Genomic DNA, 16,686 nt, shown 5'->3' with positions numbered 1-16,686 from the left:
TGTATGTACGTATGTGCAAGAGCGAGGGAGGGGAGATTTGGAGGGGAGCATAAAGGGTGGGGCAGGGAGGTGAGGTTGGGGGTGGGGAACGGTGCAGGGGAAGGAAAAAAAACAAGAAATGGCAATATGAGCAAACCTTGCAGGCATACAAACAGTGCACAAACGCTTCGATGAAAGGCAAAACAATAGAGTGTGTTAATTTCCGATGATGTATTGTTATAAGGGATTCATGTGCATGCTCAAAAGTTTTTCTGAACTTTGCAAGCTCCTAAGTTCCACACCAAACATTTCAAAACAGAATTTCAAGAGCGATGGAATTTCAATAAAATCCATGTCCTGGATCACTTCCAAAACGCAAATACACAAAAACCACTGCTGGATTCAATTTAGGAGGAAATAAAGTTTGTACGCTTGTGCTGGTAAGGTATCAAGCAACAAACTCAGGTGTTTCCCAAACTTTCAAAACCGCGACGACCACTTCAATATTAGGCTGACACCCACACGAATCATTTCTGAATGATTTCAAGATAATGTGGAAGCAAAATTCCGACGAGTTGATTGTGACATCCATTCTCAAAACAAAGAAGATACCACACAAGGAGTGTGCAATACCACTTCTCGCACAGTTGAAGTACTGTACCTGTCAACAAGCTTTCCAGGGTACACATGAACAGGTCCAACAATTTTTATCGTTCCTTTCCAGGAAACATTTAAGAACTGCAGATACCGGTATGAAAAACTGGATTTATTGAAGTGTTTCAAAAGACCCCTTTGACTGAAAAGTTTGTGCAAACATAAAAAAGAAACCAGAAAGGGTGCTTGTTTCTTGTAGCGAGGCCAGGCTTAGGGTGAAATGTAATTTTTCCAAACGTTTCAGTTCACTTCACTAGCTGAAATACTTGTGCTAAAAATTAAGTGTTTGTTAAGACATCAGAAGTGCCAACAGCAGTATTAAAAATGGGTTAAAAATTGCTGTTTCAAGATCCACCAGCTTTTAGCAGAGTCTGCAGGATTGAGGAAGGTAGAGGCCGGCCACTACAATAGATTGGTACATACTTGACAATATGGGAGTTGACAGCCTTGAATATTCAACAACAAAGAATGTGCCATGAGTTTCTAACACAGTGGACGGCTTGAACGGATAAACATGGACGACGATTCTTTAATACAAAATAAATGCTCTGTCGTTTGCTCAGTGAATTGTGCTCAGAAGAAAAATGCTCAGTTCGTAGGGAATAACAATTAATGAGGAAAAATGTTCACTGGCCCTCTGATAAATTTAAGAAACAACCGCTATTGTTTTTACTATGCATGAGTCACTCATCATGTCTGCAAATTTGGTTATGGCCAGCGATCAAAGCCGCTATCTACATGTACATGTAGGTGTATTTTGACAACCTGCAGTTAACAGCCATATTTGCAAGCATTAGAACAGGCCCGGGTCATCAGGCACGCTTGATCAGATCTCAAGTGATAGTCTGGATCCAGGCCATTGACCTGGTAACCTGACCCCATGCTTGATGCCAGAGAGAGACTTGAGTGACACATTCCTTTCAGACAACAAGGCTATGAAGAGAAAAATCCCACATTAGCAAAGATGCATTGTCTATCTCATTTTGTAAGAATTCAAACATTTTTCTACTGTTCGGGTTAGGTCACATTTCAGTGAGTTAATTAATGTTGTCAAAAAATGCACCTGGCCAAAGAAAGATCAGCTGGTAACCTGCCAAAGCATCACATGATTATATACATTGCTTTTGGCTGGCACTCTCTGGCAGATACTTTCTAATTAAATTCAAAAAAAGGTAAGATCACTTTGATCTAAATATGTTGCTGAAGGAATTACCACAAAAAGCAGTGTCAACAATTTCTACATCCTTTATAGTACAAGTATGTTGCCATGTACTGACCACACACCCCCAGAATACACCAAACTACTTGCATCCACTCAAAATCTTTGAAACATTTCTTCTTTTCTGGGATGGGTTATTTACAACTAGATGCAAACTTGACAGCGAGATATTTGTATTATGGCTAGGAAGCCGTTTGTGTCCGGTGTGATGGAATATTCCATTCAGACAGAAGGGGTGTAATACTCACCATGGGAAGCTTTTTATTTTCTTTACTCTCCTCCTCTTCCTCCACATCTGGAAATTCGTAAATCTTGATTTTGTTCTCGTCAATTTCTTTCATAATCTGGAATGCCACCAAAGAGAATCAGCACAGGATGTTACATGTCTAGTTTCCTGTGGACATACTACTCTTGAATCTATCAGTTGTGACTGTACAGTGAATCTGTTCCTAAAAGGGACACATCACTGTTCGAGCAGCTGCCATTCGGCCAAATACCAGTCATTTTATTTATTTAATACATACAATATATTCAGAGCTTAGGTTAGTGGGGGGTCAACTGGGGGCTAAAAATTGGTCAATGATCAAACTTGGAGGACGCTGTCGTAGGGACGCTGTAAACGTCATGTGGGAACTGTGCATGGTACTGTCACGCGTAGGTATCAGTATGTGTGTTTGTATGGAACAAAGTGAGTATGTCTAATTTTCAACTGCATGTGCACAAAAAAGTAGCTGCCTCATCAAAGACAGCAACACACCCAAGTGTGGCTGTACAACCAAATTGGCACTTGATTGTCTTTTGAGAACCTCGACATTTTTTTCTGTACTGCTGATGAAGTGCTTGTCAAAATCAGACAAGAACAGTCCCCCTCCCACTCCCAAACAAAAAACAGATTACATGAGGGTATAGTCAGTTGACCTGTTTTGGGTAAGAAATATTTCCCGTGCTCAGCACATTTCTGGCACTTACAAGCTCTATGAAATTGGCCCTTCAAGATGGAATCTGGACCATGTGAGAAGAAAAGGAACCTTCATAAGAGAAGAGTGTTTGGCACGGTTATGTTGGCCAATGTACTCACCCTCTTTTTGAATTCTCTGCACTCCTCTGGCGTCATGGTGTCCGCCTTAGCGATGAGGGGGATGATGTTCACCTTGTCATGTAACCTCTTCATGAATTCCACGTCTAGGGGCTTCAACCTGGACAAGAAGTGGGGAAAGTAATATCTTTAGATCACCTTACGGTGAAAGTGGAGACTGAGGGGTGGTCCTGAAGTTTTTGTAGACAAATCAATGCAACATTGTAGCTCTTCTCCAAAGGGTGACACCACATTTTCCCTCATGAATATGGACATTTTCATTAGCCTACAAAGAGAAAAGGTGCCGAAATACCTTTTAAAATATTAAAACACAAATTGAAAACAAGGTTACATAAAACAAAAAGATATATTCTCAAGGATCACAGTCTTGAAAAATGGCACTGCATGGATCCTTTAATTTTTTAGAAAGTGAGTCAGAAAGTTTGGGAAGCCTGTATTCCTTTTGCTTTTGTGCCCTTCCCCCCTATATTTTTTTTATTCTTGGTTATCACCTAGACAGGATTTCCCTCTCTAAACTGGTTCAAAATGATCTTACTAGGATGATTCAATAGTCAGTGTGCCTCTCTTGTCAGTGATGGGGGGGAGGGGGAAAGGAAATTGACAGTTGATAGGTATTAGGAATTAGGGTAACAGGATTTTCTGACACAGCGGCCAAGTGTTAAAAGCCGAAGAACTCCATTTGGAAGAGGCTGCGGATTATACAAGGATTTCTGCTTTTCTGGGTTTCTCATCAATTCCCCTTTTTTTTGCCAAAACGGAGCCCGGGATTGACCCAAATGGCCTCTGAGACCTTAAGCATTGGAGAGCAAGAGGATTTCAATCTCCCCAGAATATGCATGAGTCAGCCTCAACAGTGATGCACTCTCTGACCCCAGAGGAGACCAACTTTGACCCTCTCTGCTGCACGCCTGGGTCACACTTGTATCAGACAGAGTCTTGACCCCCAACTCTGAGGGGAGAGGGGTTGAAAACAAGGGGGGAAAGCCGATCAAATCTAAACAAATTAATTGGACAAAGTTTGGCTCCACAAGTTCACTGTACCCTGTTCCCACAGCAAAGCACCGAGAATGTTGTTAATGGCCTTTCGCCGATAGTATTAAGGTACTCTCACAGGAGAATTCAATTGCAATGACTATAAAAAAAAAAAGGCAGCTTAACAACGGATGTCAGAATGCGTAATGTAAATCATTACAATACAGATGCATGACTGATGTCCAAAAAATACTCCATGCATTGAGTTTGAAATACTAGAATAAAAGGACTAATGGTGCTTCATAAAATCAATGAAGGGCTAAACACAGGTGTACATGTACATCATGCATGTTTACACTGCACTCTTGAGAGAAAAACTATGGGTATCCGGTACTTGAGTTTGGAACCTCTATATATGCCATGGCCTAGTTTGGTTTCAATTTGGTACACTTGCGGGACCAGTCAATTTATCTGATCACTATCATAATCCACATACATGTATGGAATTAACTACACCCAAATATGACATGAATAATTATGAGGGCCCCCCCCAAAAAATAAAAAGTAATGAGGTGTCCACTAAGTTTACAAAAAACCGATTTCAAATTTAAACTGATGCTTGGGGGGGGGGAAGGTGGAGCAAAAAAAATTCAGTGACCAACAAAGGAGACTGTACATGTACATGTATTAAAAAATGAATGCCCTTCCACACTGTGGGAATAAGAATGATTGATGAATACATTCATGTGTGATTTACAGATCACCAAAGTCTCTAGTTTGACCTCTGACGAGTCTGACCTAATCCTGACGAGGGCCCTGAGGAATATAAGCTCGATTAGGAAATTGTTGCGATGCCTCATGCACCTGTGTTATTTCTGAACGTATCGCATAATTTACGGCCCAGCCCCCCCCCCACAAAAATCTGATGAGTTCATTCGCTCCTGCCAGCTGTGCTCTGTGGGCAAATCGAGACAGTTGCACTGCAAATGGCACGGGCCCAAATTAGAAAAATTTGCAAATTGGAATAAGTTGGTCGAGACTCCTCGACAACTTACATATATATGTCATTCTGTCAAAATGCTGTAATGTACATGTAATGTACATGTAAATGTACACACAGCAAGGCAATTACATGCACAATTAGTCAGTAGCATTCTTGGGAACAATGCACATTCACATTTTGTATCGTTTTTGGTTAAAAAATAAACAACACTCAATGCAATGACCGACACAATTTCTTTTCCTCTGATCAAACAACACTGCATGATCATATGTGTATGCTGACAAAACTTGATGCTCAACAAAATGTACATGTACTCAAAAACTGGTGCAATATGTCTATGGGTACTTCCAGAACTTGGGGGGCCAAAAAAGTGACATTTTTGTGTCCCTGTTACATCTTACCTTTGTTATTTGACATGAAAATGTATCAACGGAATCGATTTCAAACTATTACTATTTGTTTGGCATGTAATTTGCATTAATTCATCACTCTTGGAAATTACAAAAAGGTGTTCTGAACTTATAAAATCATACAAGTATGTCAGATGTGACAGGGAAACGAAAAAAGTACTTGTTAATGTTACAATCAAGAGACTTGATTGTTTCAAGGCATTCTGGGAGCAAGGCCGCACACAAACTGCCTAAATATCAGAGAAGGCGGGCCGGCCAGAAAGTAAGTGTTGACATTAGAGGCTAGATTTATGCCATGGGAATCAATGTTTCTCTCCTTGGGGATACAGTATAATCATTAGATGGTGATGAACATGGTGGAATAGTGCTGGTCAGAAGGAATGACAGGCATGTAGGAATGTCTATACTCTGTGCCCATTCGTACAAACAAGGCTTGCTTGTTTGGAGAAAAACCAAAAATATGTCAGCATATCAACCAAGATATTTTTGTGATTGTGGTTGACCATGGGAACATTCTGGCTGTATGCATGAGAGGAAATAATGTATGCACGTTTTTAACATTTTGACATAATATGCCAATTTTGTTCGACAAATTTTGAAACAGAATCAAATCATAATAAATCTACAGATGTTGCAGAGTGCTAAATGTGTCTAGCATACAACTGGAGATTCAGAGAAACCAAGGCCATTCTAACTTGCATGAGCTTTTTTCTTCTTCTTCAGTATTATCAGAACAGAAATGGGAAACAAAAATGAATTTGACCAATCAATCAGAGAGTGCTGTCTTTTTTTTTTTTACTGAGCAATTCCTGTGTAGAAGCCAGTATGAAATACATTGTATGCATGCTGAGGGCAGTGACAAAATATTCACATTTTATTTGAGTTTGTTGTAAGGTGTCAAGACTTATCTTTGTTTTACAGGGCAAGGCTTCCAAAAAAGGAGACTGACCCACAACTAATTTTCACAATATTAGACATGGTTCACACTCTACCAAAAACATCTGTCCTTCACACCACGTTGAGGCAACTCGAAACCTCTTGATGTCACAACATTTGGCATGTTAAAGACATCAATTCTACAGCACCACCTCCAACAACAAACCACCAGGGGATCATAAATACAATTGCAAGTTACATGTACTTCAGCAAGTTTTTCTTCATCCAAGAAGTAGGCATCTACATGTACATGTACATGTACATTGTACACGTACAGTACAAGCCCCACATGTTCGGCAGACATAATTTTCAGACTAGGTCTGGGGCAGAAGACCAGAACATCCTGTATGGTCTCCCGGGGGGAATAAGGGTTAATCCTTTCCAAGTACGTGTTGGTAAAACATTTGATGGGAACTAGTATAAATTCAGAGGGCCTTCAAACCAAACTATCAGTAGGCAGCTAGGTAGCTTAACATAAAATATGGCATTTGAGGTGTCACTATGACTGGTTAGGTTTTTCTCTTTAATGAACATCACTGAGGAAACAGCACCGTTTCTAAACCTTGCTGTGCTTTGTTGAAGAACAGGATGACTGAATTTTCAATACTGCACACTAAATAAACTGAGAGACAAGATGGTCAACTTCTCCACCTCTGGCGCAGGAAAATGACCAAACAAAACAGGGTACGCAAACTACCCCATTCATGACATCAAGAACACTGCAGACACTCCAGTCCTCTGGTCTGAGCAAGTAGCAGATCAAGATGCCAGCACAACTGCCACATCCCCGTCTCCCATTTTTTAAACCATTCCAAGGGAAATGTCTTTCCCTTTCAACCCTGATTTCATCTTTGCTGCAAACTTTTGATCCAATAACTTTCATGAAAACTATATGCCCTACTCCAAGTCTGGATTTAACTCCACTTGGGACACCTTCTTCCATCTGTAAATGCCTGACACTTCCCCTTTCTGTAATGGATCCATCACTGTGAGCATTGCTCACAGAATAAATTTCAAAGGCCAAAAGAACATAGTTGCCCTGACGTCTCCTCGCCTGGGTCTTGATCCTGGCGGGTTGACAGTCAAGTTTCTTTGTGGCAACTTACCCGTGCCCTGACGGAGCTATGAAGTATAAGCAGCAGTGTACTCTCTTGTCCACGATGGACCGTCTGTTGACCCGTGCCTCGGCATTCAGGTATTCCTCAAACTTGCTGTCTATGTGGTCTAAAATTGGCTGCCAGCTAAGGGCCAAATTCAAAACAAACAAAAAAAGTCACCAAAAATGTCCGACTCAAAACAAAAATGAGCAACTTACTCAATTGAGGTACAGAGACAAAAACAAAATTAAAGCCTGCATGATTTGATACACATAATAGAGGTTTGTAAGCCTAACTGAAATCACCCTACCCCTGTCAAAGTTGGATGAGTTGTCTCTTTACCCAACCCATTTTTATACAATTTCTCTGCCATCCTCAATCCTGCCATTTTTCAATGCCCATTTTCACACACCCTGTGGTGCTAAGGTTCAACTCAAGGCGGCATGAGTCCTTACAGATACCACCGAAATTCCAATAAACCTGCGTTGTTCCAACATGTAACCATGTCTTTTCGATGCAGCCTTAACCCTAATGTTTTCTACAATTTCCAAAACCTCAGAATTCAAGAATTCAATCCCTAATGCTAATACCTCCACTTCTAAACCACAATCTTGACTTCTGGCTTTGAAAATGGTGCTTCTAAAACTATATGAACTTACAATATACTGCACGGTAAAAATGGTGCAAGTATAAATGTTGTATTGCCAAGTGAACCTCGAATAGTTAACCTTCATATTTTCAAACCTCATCTTTCTGGACCTCATTCTGAAGTTTGCCACCTCAGACCTCATACCCCTCAGAGTCGACGCCACAACTTACCAGTTACTATTATCGACCTGGTCTCCAAAGCCTGGCGTGTCAACGATTGTGAGCCGTAGTTGGACCCCGTTCTCCTTGGCTGTGACCTGTGAGGTTTCAACCTATGTCAAGAACAGAGGCAACATACAAGGCAACATTCGTAATACTTGGCAAGAGCCTGGGAACTAATCAGAACAGTTTTTGATCATGTGCGTCCGTGCATTTATGAGTTTCACATGTGTACTTAAATTCACTTACAAAGTAGGCCTACTTATGTCCCAACTTCAACCTAGAGGTTTTAGTACATGAGTGGGCAATTAATTTTTCTTGTTCTCATCAAGTACCCATAAAAATTTATGCCCATGCAAAATTTACAGCTTTGAGGTAACAGTATCCGTGTTCATGTGATACGATACGAGCATGCTCATGAACACATCAAAACTATAATGTACAGTGCCATCACTCATACAATATGGTGAAATTAAATTTTGTCAAACTGCAGCAAAGCCACCTAATCACGACACAAGACCCTACCTGTATTTTACACTGGTGTACCGGTACAGTGTTACTTGTATAAAATTACCCAAAACACTCATATACAGTTGTATGTGTACATGGTAGCCTGCATGTACAGAATACATGTACAGGCATGCACAAGTTGTATGACTAAACCTATGTACAGGTACATGTACAGTACTTCATTATGTACATGTCATACAAATGCCAGCTTCTCCCCAATTTATTCAGCACCACTTTCATGACCCATACATGTAAAAATATCACAGGACTGTGAACAAAAGGCTCTCTCTTGAAATTACCACTGATAGATGGCTATTACATTTAGCTACAGATGTACATGTAAACACAGGGGAGGAGCCACAGGGGTCAGTCTCTCCTCCAACAGGAAACCCTAACTAGGACTCATCATCACGTTCGTATTCAGCGTGTGGGCCAGATACGTGTCGGTCTGCTCTGTGTGTTGTGAGCACCCAGGAAGAGGGGCTACTTTATGGCAGACCTTGACTCCTGGCAATGACAGGACTGAACACCTTTGTCATGGGATTAGGCAGTGCAGGAAATTGGGCCCATGAACCAGACAGGTTGTCAAGTTTGCCTCGGAGGGGGATAAAACGTAATGCAACTTGATGGCTGCGTTACACATGAACAGTTGTGAGCACTAAATTTAAAAATGAGTGCATCCCATGAGGTTGCCTGTGCCTACGGTACACATGTACAAGTACATGTTCAGTATATGAACACCACACACAGTGTACTTGTAACTAGTTCATTCACATGAACATTCATGGCACATACAACAAATAGTGACAAATAGTAACATACATGCAATGTACATGTATGTACATGTACATGTACAAGCACTTTGGTAACCTGGTCATTAACTCACTGGACCCGCCAGATATCACAGAGCAACACCATACCCAAGTACTGCATCTCTTTACCCGGCAAGGCAAGGTGGGACAACACTATCATTCAAAAACAACACTCCCCAGGTAACCAGAATGGTAAATCCCCTGGCCTGGGCAGAAAATTAGCCAGTTGGAATAGACTTAGGGATCAGCTCTCCAAGTCCTGAGTGTTTACAAAAATTCAACAAGGCTCTAGAGCCAGAATACATTCACATGTAAATGTGCCTTTTGTGTGCGCGGCACTTTCAGTTTGCGAACAGTGATTTCTTGAGGGGTGGAGGAATATCGAGCTTGCCCGTTGTTATACTCGTGAGTGGGCTAGAATAGATGAGTAGACTTCTTATCATGAATGTTTGTGTGGCCAATGGAAAAGGAAATTACATGTGTCATGGCTGGGTACATGTACAATTTTTATTCTTGATGTTCATGTTTATATTTTCTTTTCAAAATTTAATGCAAGCAGAAATTCAAGGGATGTACATCTGATGATCGGACATTCTACACAGTTACATGTTTCATTCCCCACCCACAGTTTCCCTAGAATATGGAATTCTTTACTGCCAGTTATCAAACACTCAGCTATTTCAACCTCCCTTCCTCGATTCCTAAGTTAGGGCTCTCAAACAGGCTTTCTTATCAGACACGTAATTCAACCTATTCTTTCTTTTTTTTCTGGCTGTCACTTTGATCACCTGTGTGGGGACCGTTGTTTTCTTTGTTCTGTATAATTTGTCTCATTAACATTATGTGTGGAGGGGGCTGCATTCCCGCGGGTAATAGTAGATTATTTTACTTTTGCAGTCACTGACCCACATAATTGTTATTTTGTCTTGATATATATTTGGATTTTTGTCCCTGGTCCCTGCTTCTGCTTATATTTACTTGTGTGTTTTTGTTGTTTTTTATATACTTTTTGTTCAATTTTGCTTTGTTTGTTCTTATGATGCTCAAATAAATAATAACAACATGTACCAGTATACAGTGTAAGGAAAAAGCTCGTCATGAAGAAAAGAACATTTTAATCCACACATTTAGTCTGTAGGTCCTAGAAAACAGGGTGTTTTATTTTGGTGGCCAAGACACTAAAATACTGTGGAAAACATGGCGAGAAAGTACATGTATGTTCTTGTAATGAAAGTCCAACCAGCCGTTTCAGTTATTTCAGGAAGGCGCTACTCCGCACTAATAAGCCACAGATATTCATTCACAGGTCTACCCCCTTTCCTTTTTCGACCTCATCCCCCTGCTGACACCCACACCGAGAAGCCCTAACTGCCTCATTCAGGAACCTCACATTCTGGCCACATTATCAGGACAGGGAATTCTGGCCCCCTTTTTGCCAGCCATTTCATTGCCTGTTATTACTCCTTTGTGATGGGTCTCAGCATGCATTCTAAGGTTTCACAACATACTGGAGAGGATTCTCACACCATTATACATGTAGTGGGCCAAGTAACTAAATAAATCAGTTTCTTGTCCATGCCTGCTTCCTTCTTTCCTGTCTGTGCCCTTATTTGATTTTTTATTGCAACATAATTTGTCCTTTTTTAACAAAATATGCTACAAGTAAAATGACAAATGTCTATTTCAAATATCTATGTTAAAATGCAACTGAGAAAATCCATCCTTCATCTTGGACAAATTTTCCACCTTAAAAAAAAAAGTCTTCCTTTTCTCAATAAAAAAAATCCTGGATGAGAAACAGTCACAGTGCTCCAAGCCTAACTTCATTCATCATCAACCTAACAATTGCAACAACATCTCTTGCTCAGGGACACATGCATCAGGATCCTCTCACTGGGTTTTTAATCATCCCAAAAACTGTCTTGCAGCTGTGGCTTCACTTTTCGCCACTGGCACCCAACAGCACCAGTAGACAACCGTGACCACAGACAAGAAGGATCATATCAGACTCTGCCTGGCATCCTTAAGGGGACCAGAAAATTTTCTTGGTGCAGCGAGGACCCCTTACCTGAACCGTTTTCTTCATGCGTTGCGAGGGCCCCGGGTACTCCGAGGAGTAGATGTCTGTCAGGAAGAGAGAGTTGATGAGTGTGCTCTTGCCAAGACCTGCTTCACCTGAAAGAGCAAGACAGAGGAAACAAGTTCATAAATACCAGCTCTATGCTGATCTCAAGTTGAAGGGGGAAAGACGGATGCTTACAAGAGGCTGTGACAGACATTCAAATACTTACAGCCATTACTGAATACTTCAGTACTTATTCTTTCTCCTTCTTGCTCAAGACTTTCAGAATAATTTGCAGACAACAAAGGGAAAAGATGAAATAAGGTGTTTCTAGCCATCAGATGTACATGTTGTTTGTAAAACTGGAAAGTGGTTCAGTGCAGGCCTCAGATCCTTGCTGACCCAAAAATATTTCTGAATATCATAAGGTACCAGAAATTCAAGTTTAAAATTACCCAAATTAGTTTAAGAGTAAGGCACATTATACATTTCATGTCTCTTCTTCTCCATTCCAAAATGAAATGTCAAACAGTTTCTTATTACATGTACATGTACTGTACATTATCAAACTCGGTACATGTATTTGCCAGAAGAGAAATTTTCCCATCACACTGTCATCATGTTCACAGGCAATTTTAGAGCACAAGTTTCACTTTTACGACAAGTGCTGCCACTTACAGGCAAACAAGACTTCAGCCTGTACAAATCAGCCCTCACTTTCACATCAACCAGTCTTATCACCTAGCCGTGATCTGAATCCATTACCAACCGATCCATAAACACAAAAAGTACCACTGAAGCAATCGTCATTCATAACCTAAATATGAAAACATCAATCATCATCCTAATGCATGACCTGGACACAACATCACTTATCGACCAATCACAAATTCATAACTTTAAAAGCCTTTTTAAAACAACACATCTCAAATTCTGCCCATAACCCAGGGCCAGACAACCTCACGTCACCTTCCATTTGCCTAGGGCCTCCCCGGGTGCTGCCAACATTCGCGAGATATTTAATAACTTGCACAGCGGGGCACGCGCCGTGGTGCGCGTGCTTGGGCTGTTATTGCAGAAACCCACTGGATATACTGTACATCGGATAGTCTCAGCTGCTACTTGAAACAAAAGACTTGAAGCATTAGTGATCGATTTCCGTGAAGATGAAAACCATGATACAGCAATCTTCCATTTACACTTCAAGGAAAAAGCTACTTCTATTTGCTCTTCAGGTTATGCAAACTCTGATGCTTTTGAATGGGCTTTCAGTGTTCATCACTTGTTGAAATAACACTTCATACAAGTCAAGTAAAAAGTGAAACAGCTTGCATGATGTACATGTACTAGTCAGAATTCAACAACTGCACACCATATAAAAGGAAAAATTTTGTAGATGAACAGACACATGGGTATACATAGTCTATGCAATATGTACATGCAGATGCTTGAAAAAATGAGACTCACCAAGCATGTACATTAAACATACATGTACATGTGCATGTATATTGTGATTGTCCTATGAAGTTCCAAATATGTACATGTATGTATCCAAATTTTGAATCAGACAACCTGCCTTGACGTTCTAATTGCATACTGGTAGGGGGCCCACATGTAGGTATACATACAGGCAAAGGCAAAGATATAGGTGTACATGTACATGTACCTGCATAAAAGTTATGCACTGTTCATACTAAGTACGTACATGCCTACTATAAAATGTTTAACGCGTGCATGAGAGCACCAGCAAAGCTCATATAAATCAATAGCATCTGACAGATTGAACACGTTAAAGGGGCACTTTGCTTTGTCCAGTCAATTGGAGTCCACAGGAGATTAACACTGCATTAAGGACGCCTTTTCTTCCAATGCCTTGCACTGGTCATGCAAATGGACGTGTACACTGTACGTGTAAATGAATACGGTACGGTACAAGTTTTTACAATGTGACACGGACAAAAACTGCCCTACATGTGTGTTCCAAGGTTACTCCATTTACTGTATTATGGAATGACATCTGACTCAACTCTGCCCACAGTTCTTCATGCCTGCAATGACTTCCTAACACCGGTACAATACATATGTACAGTTGTATATTATTCTTACTATAGATCTGTACATGCATGAAATTCTGATGAAGTCTGTTTGAGACCTTCCAAGGATAAACTGCTGTATGTGGCTACGGCTATTCACTGTAATGGACCAATGGTAGAAACCAGAGTCATAGCCAAAGGACAGGCATTGGGACGTGTGTCCATGTACCGGTACGTGTACATGTTGAGGTGCACAGGAGATGTAATGTGACTCTGATCGCAAACATCAACCACCTGAAAATCCATCAATGTAATCACCTGTTTACTGAAAAGGAGATCAAACATAAGTGTCCACGCAGGAAAACTGCAATCCTACATGCACTGCTCATTTCACTGCTGAAAACTGTGTGTAAATACATCAAATATTGATTCTCGTAGCATCTGTATTATTATTTGTAATATTCTCAAGCTTTAAGTTGGGCCCTGTTTTTAACTATTTTTTATCTACATGTAATATTTATGCTTTGATGTTTCATCAGGGCCTCAGTCTTTGCTTATTGTATTGAAACATTTTCAATTAATATTGCCTTGTAAGTGGTTTTAAAACCTTTTTGAAAATGATTTTAGTAGTACTTCTTACTTATTATCATGGATACCGTGCTATGCAAATTTACTTCATTATTATTATTATTACATGTATGGCGTATAGTATCCATACATTAATTGAGAATGTTGTGACTACTAGCAGACAGCTTTTTGAACATTGTTTCACCAAAGCTTTACACTGTCGTACCGTATGGGGGAGGGTACCGTTGTTTGTGGAACTGGTTTTTATAGAATTTGTACTTCTGTCAACCCAAAGCAGGAATAACCTTTTATCATATTGTCCAAACCCCCTCCAGGCAAGGAAATAAACTTAACCCCAACGGTGCATCCAAAAAACAAGTACAAAACAAAAAAATATGTAAAAATTTTTTTTGTTACGGTATATGGCGCTTGCCCCTTTGCAAGGTGTCAAATCAAGGTATTTCACCCTTCGATGACTCGTTACAGTCCACTGACCACATGGAAACACAAAACATCCACGAAGGGACTTTGGTGCCCCCCCTCCCTTTTGCGAAGAAATCCTGGAACGTGCCCTATTTGGAAATCATGCATGCCAACACGTCCACTTGCACTTTTCCTTTTGGAGAATGAACTTTAAAAAGAAAACTTCTGAGGTCACTTACAGCACACACAAAACCACAACAAAACCTGCTTGCGGTTTCAATGAATAATACCTGCTCTGCATTAACGCGTAGGACTACATATAAATGTGGCCCCCCCCATTAAAAATATTAAAATGACTTATTGGTAAGAAGAGATCCCTAGGAATGTGCATGCTTCTAACCACAGACCTTGAATGCTGCAGTGATCATTACAAGTAGTATACACATGCGCCGTGCAAGGTTGAAACAAGCAAATTTTGCAGCGTGATTCGCCGACTTTCCCCAGTGCTCGAACTTTTTTCTGTTGTTTAAAAAAGGTTGACTATATTTTAATCTTTATATGAAAAGAACAAGTGTTACCAAAAAAGTCTCAAAGTTTATGCACACGTGTTAGTATCAAGCAGTGACAGCGCACACAACAGACATGCCTCTTTTTTTTCTTCAGCACAAGTACCCTTTTTTATCACACAACTACCGGTAGAAGCAAACCTGTAAAGGCATCATGCGATGAGGTCTTCCTGGACATATTTTTTGTCCTACTTTATACACGGATCTTGTCTTCAGTGTACTGTATGAAACATATGTATGAACATAACAAAAAAAGTGCCAAAATAAGTTTTGAAGCAGGACAACAAAGACTGAAAATCTTTGTCAAAAAATTGTACCCTCCTTATCAACATGATTGTTTGGAGTCCACAAACCTTTTTTTTTTTTTTCTTCTGAAATCCCAGCTAAATTTGATTTGATGGTACGATGTACATGTACATCTACGTACACGTACATTATACATGTAACACTGTTTTTAAATTTGAGTTCATTATCAGTAGTCTTGTCAGTTTTGTTTGTTTGCCCCTTTTGCACAGTCGGGATGAATTACGGCTCCCTTGATCATTTACCTACTACGTACCCTTTCTATCCAAATTTGAGATAGTAATTTGAATTAGGTCTGTCTCTTCATCAGAGGTGGAAATGTTTTCACCACTGCACGTACACTGTTCATTACAGACAATTGATGCACTCCGATGATGTCAGAGTGCATGCTCTTGAGACCACATCCTGTACTAACCCTTTTTGTGAAAGCCACTTTTTTCACTATCAACAAAGATTTCCATTCTCCCTTTCAGAGTGGCACAATAATCCTTGATTGGCTGCTCCATAAGAACTTGCACAAACTCACACAAGCCCGTTGAATGCTTGGTATTTTTCCCGCTGAACTCACCGTCCATTGTGACCATTCACAGAGTCGGAATGTTCCATTGTGATTTCAAGGTTTCTCCCCAATTCAAGGTGCAAAACTTTTTTTCTTGGCAGGACAATCAGTTTTCAACTATTGCGGGATGTGTGATTTATGGGGGATTAAAGGGTCCACTTTCGGTACACAGAGCCCGTGGCAAATCTCAAGTACTTGTAGTGTGTTGGTCAGGCATAGGATTTTGCTATTTACTTGTAAACACATCTTGATATGGCGTCCCAAAGCCACAGGTTAAACTGCCCAATTCTAGCCTTGCCTTACAATGGGTTTGTAGGGGTCCATCTACCCGAGTAATGTAGACATGTGTAAACATGAACATGTACCGGTAGACATTGCATTTATAAACACACTGCATCACGAACATTGGGCACAATGAGCTCTGAACAGGAAGCGATTTCAGCAGTACAGTATTGGCCATAAATTCTCAGCCTAGAGCTCCTATACTAGCATGGCATGATCTAATATGTACATGTACATGTATACGTGTACATACATACTGCAATTGTGGCCATGGTAAACCATACTACACACAGACCAGCGTATAGAAGAATAGACTTGGACTCTTTGGGTCTTTTTATGAAAACTACATATGCACCAGTAGTTTATTCCCAAATACAATACATGAGCCCACTTTTC

General features: G+C 40.3%; 1 protein-coding gene across 5 annotated transcripts in view; it reads right to left on the bottom strand.

Moving 5' to 3' along the window:
- Positions 1-16,686, bottom strand: part of septin7 (septin 7) — a 48,764-nt gene that overhangs the window by 21,437 nt on the left and 10,641 nt on the right. For all 5 annotated transcript variants that reach the window (XM_087137688.1, XM_087137691.1, XM_087137689.1 and 2 more), the window contains 5 exons: positions 11,564-11,670; positions 8,186-8,286; positions 7,376-7,510; positions 2,931-3,048; positions 2,101-2,196 (listed from right to left, as the gene is read on the bottom strand). In XM_087137688.1, coding sequence (XP_086993814.1) covers positions 2,101-2,196; positions 2,931-3,048; positions 7,376-7,510; positions 8,186-8,286; positions 11,564-11,670 — 557 coding nt within the window. The remainder of the gene's footprint in view (positions 1-2,100; positions 2,197-2,930; positions 3,049-7,375; positions 7,511-8,185; positions 8,287-11,563; positions 11,671-16,686) is intronic.

Source organism: Acanthaster planci, linkage group LG06, assembly GCF_054643075.1.
Source record: "Acanthaster planci isolate LZ-2023a linkage group LG06, COTS_SCS, whole genome shotgun sequence".
NCBI classification, from domain to species: domain Eukaryota; kingdom Metazoa; phylum Echinodermata; class Asteroidea; order Valvatida; family Acanthasteridae; genus Acanthaster; species Acanthaster planci.
Note: the sequence above shows the minus strand (reverse complement) of the source record. Positions and strands in the feature narration are given on the sequence as shown.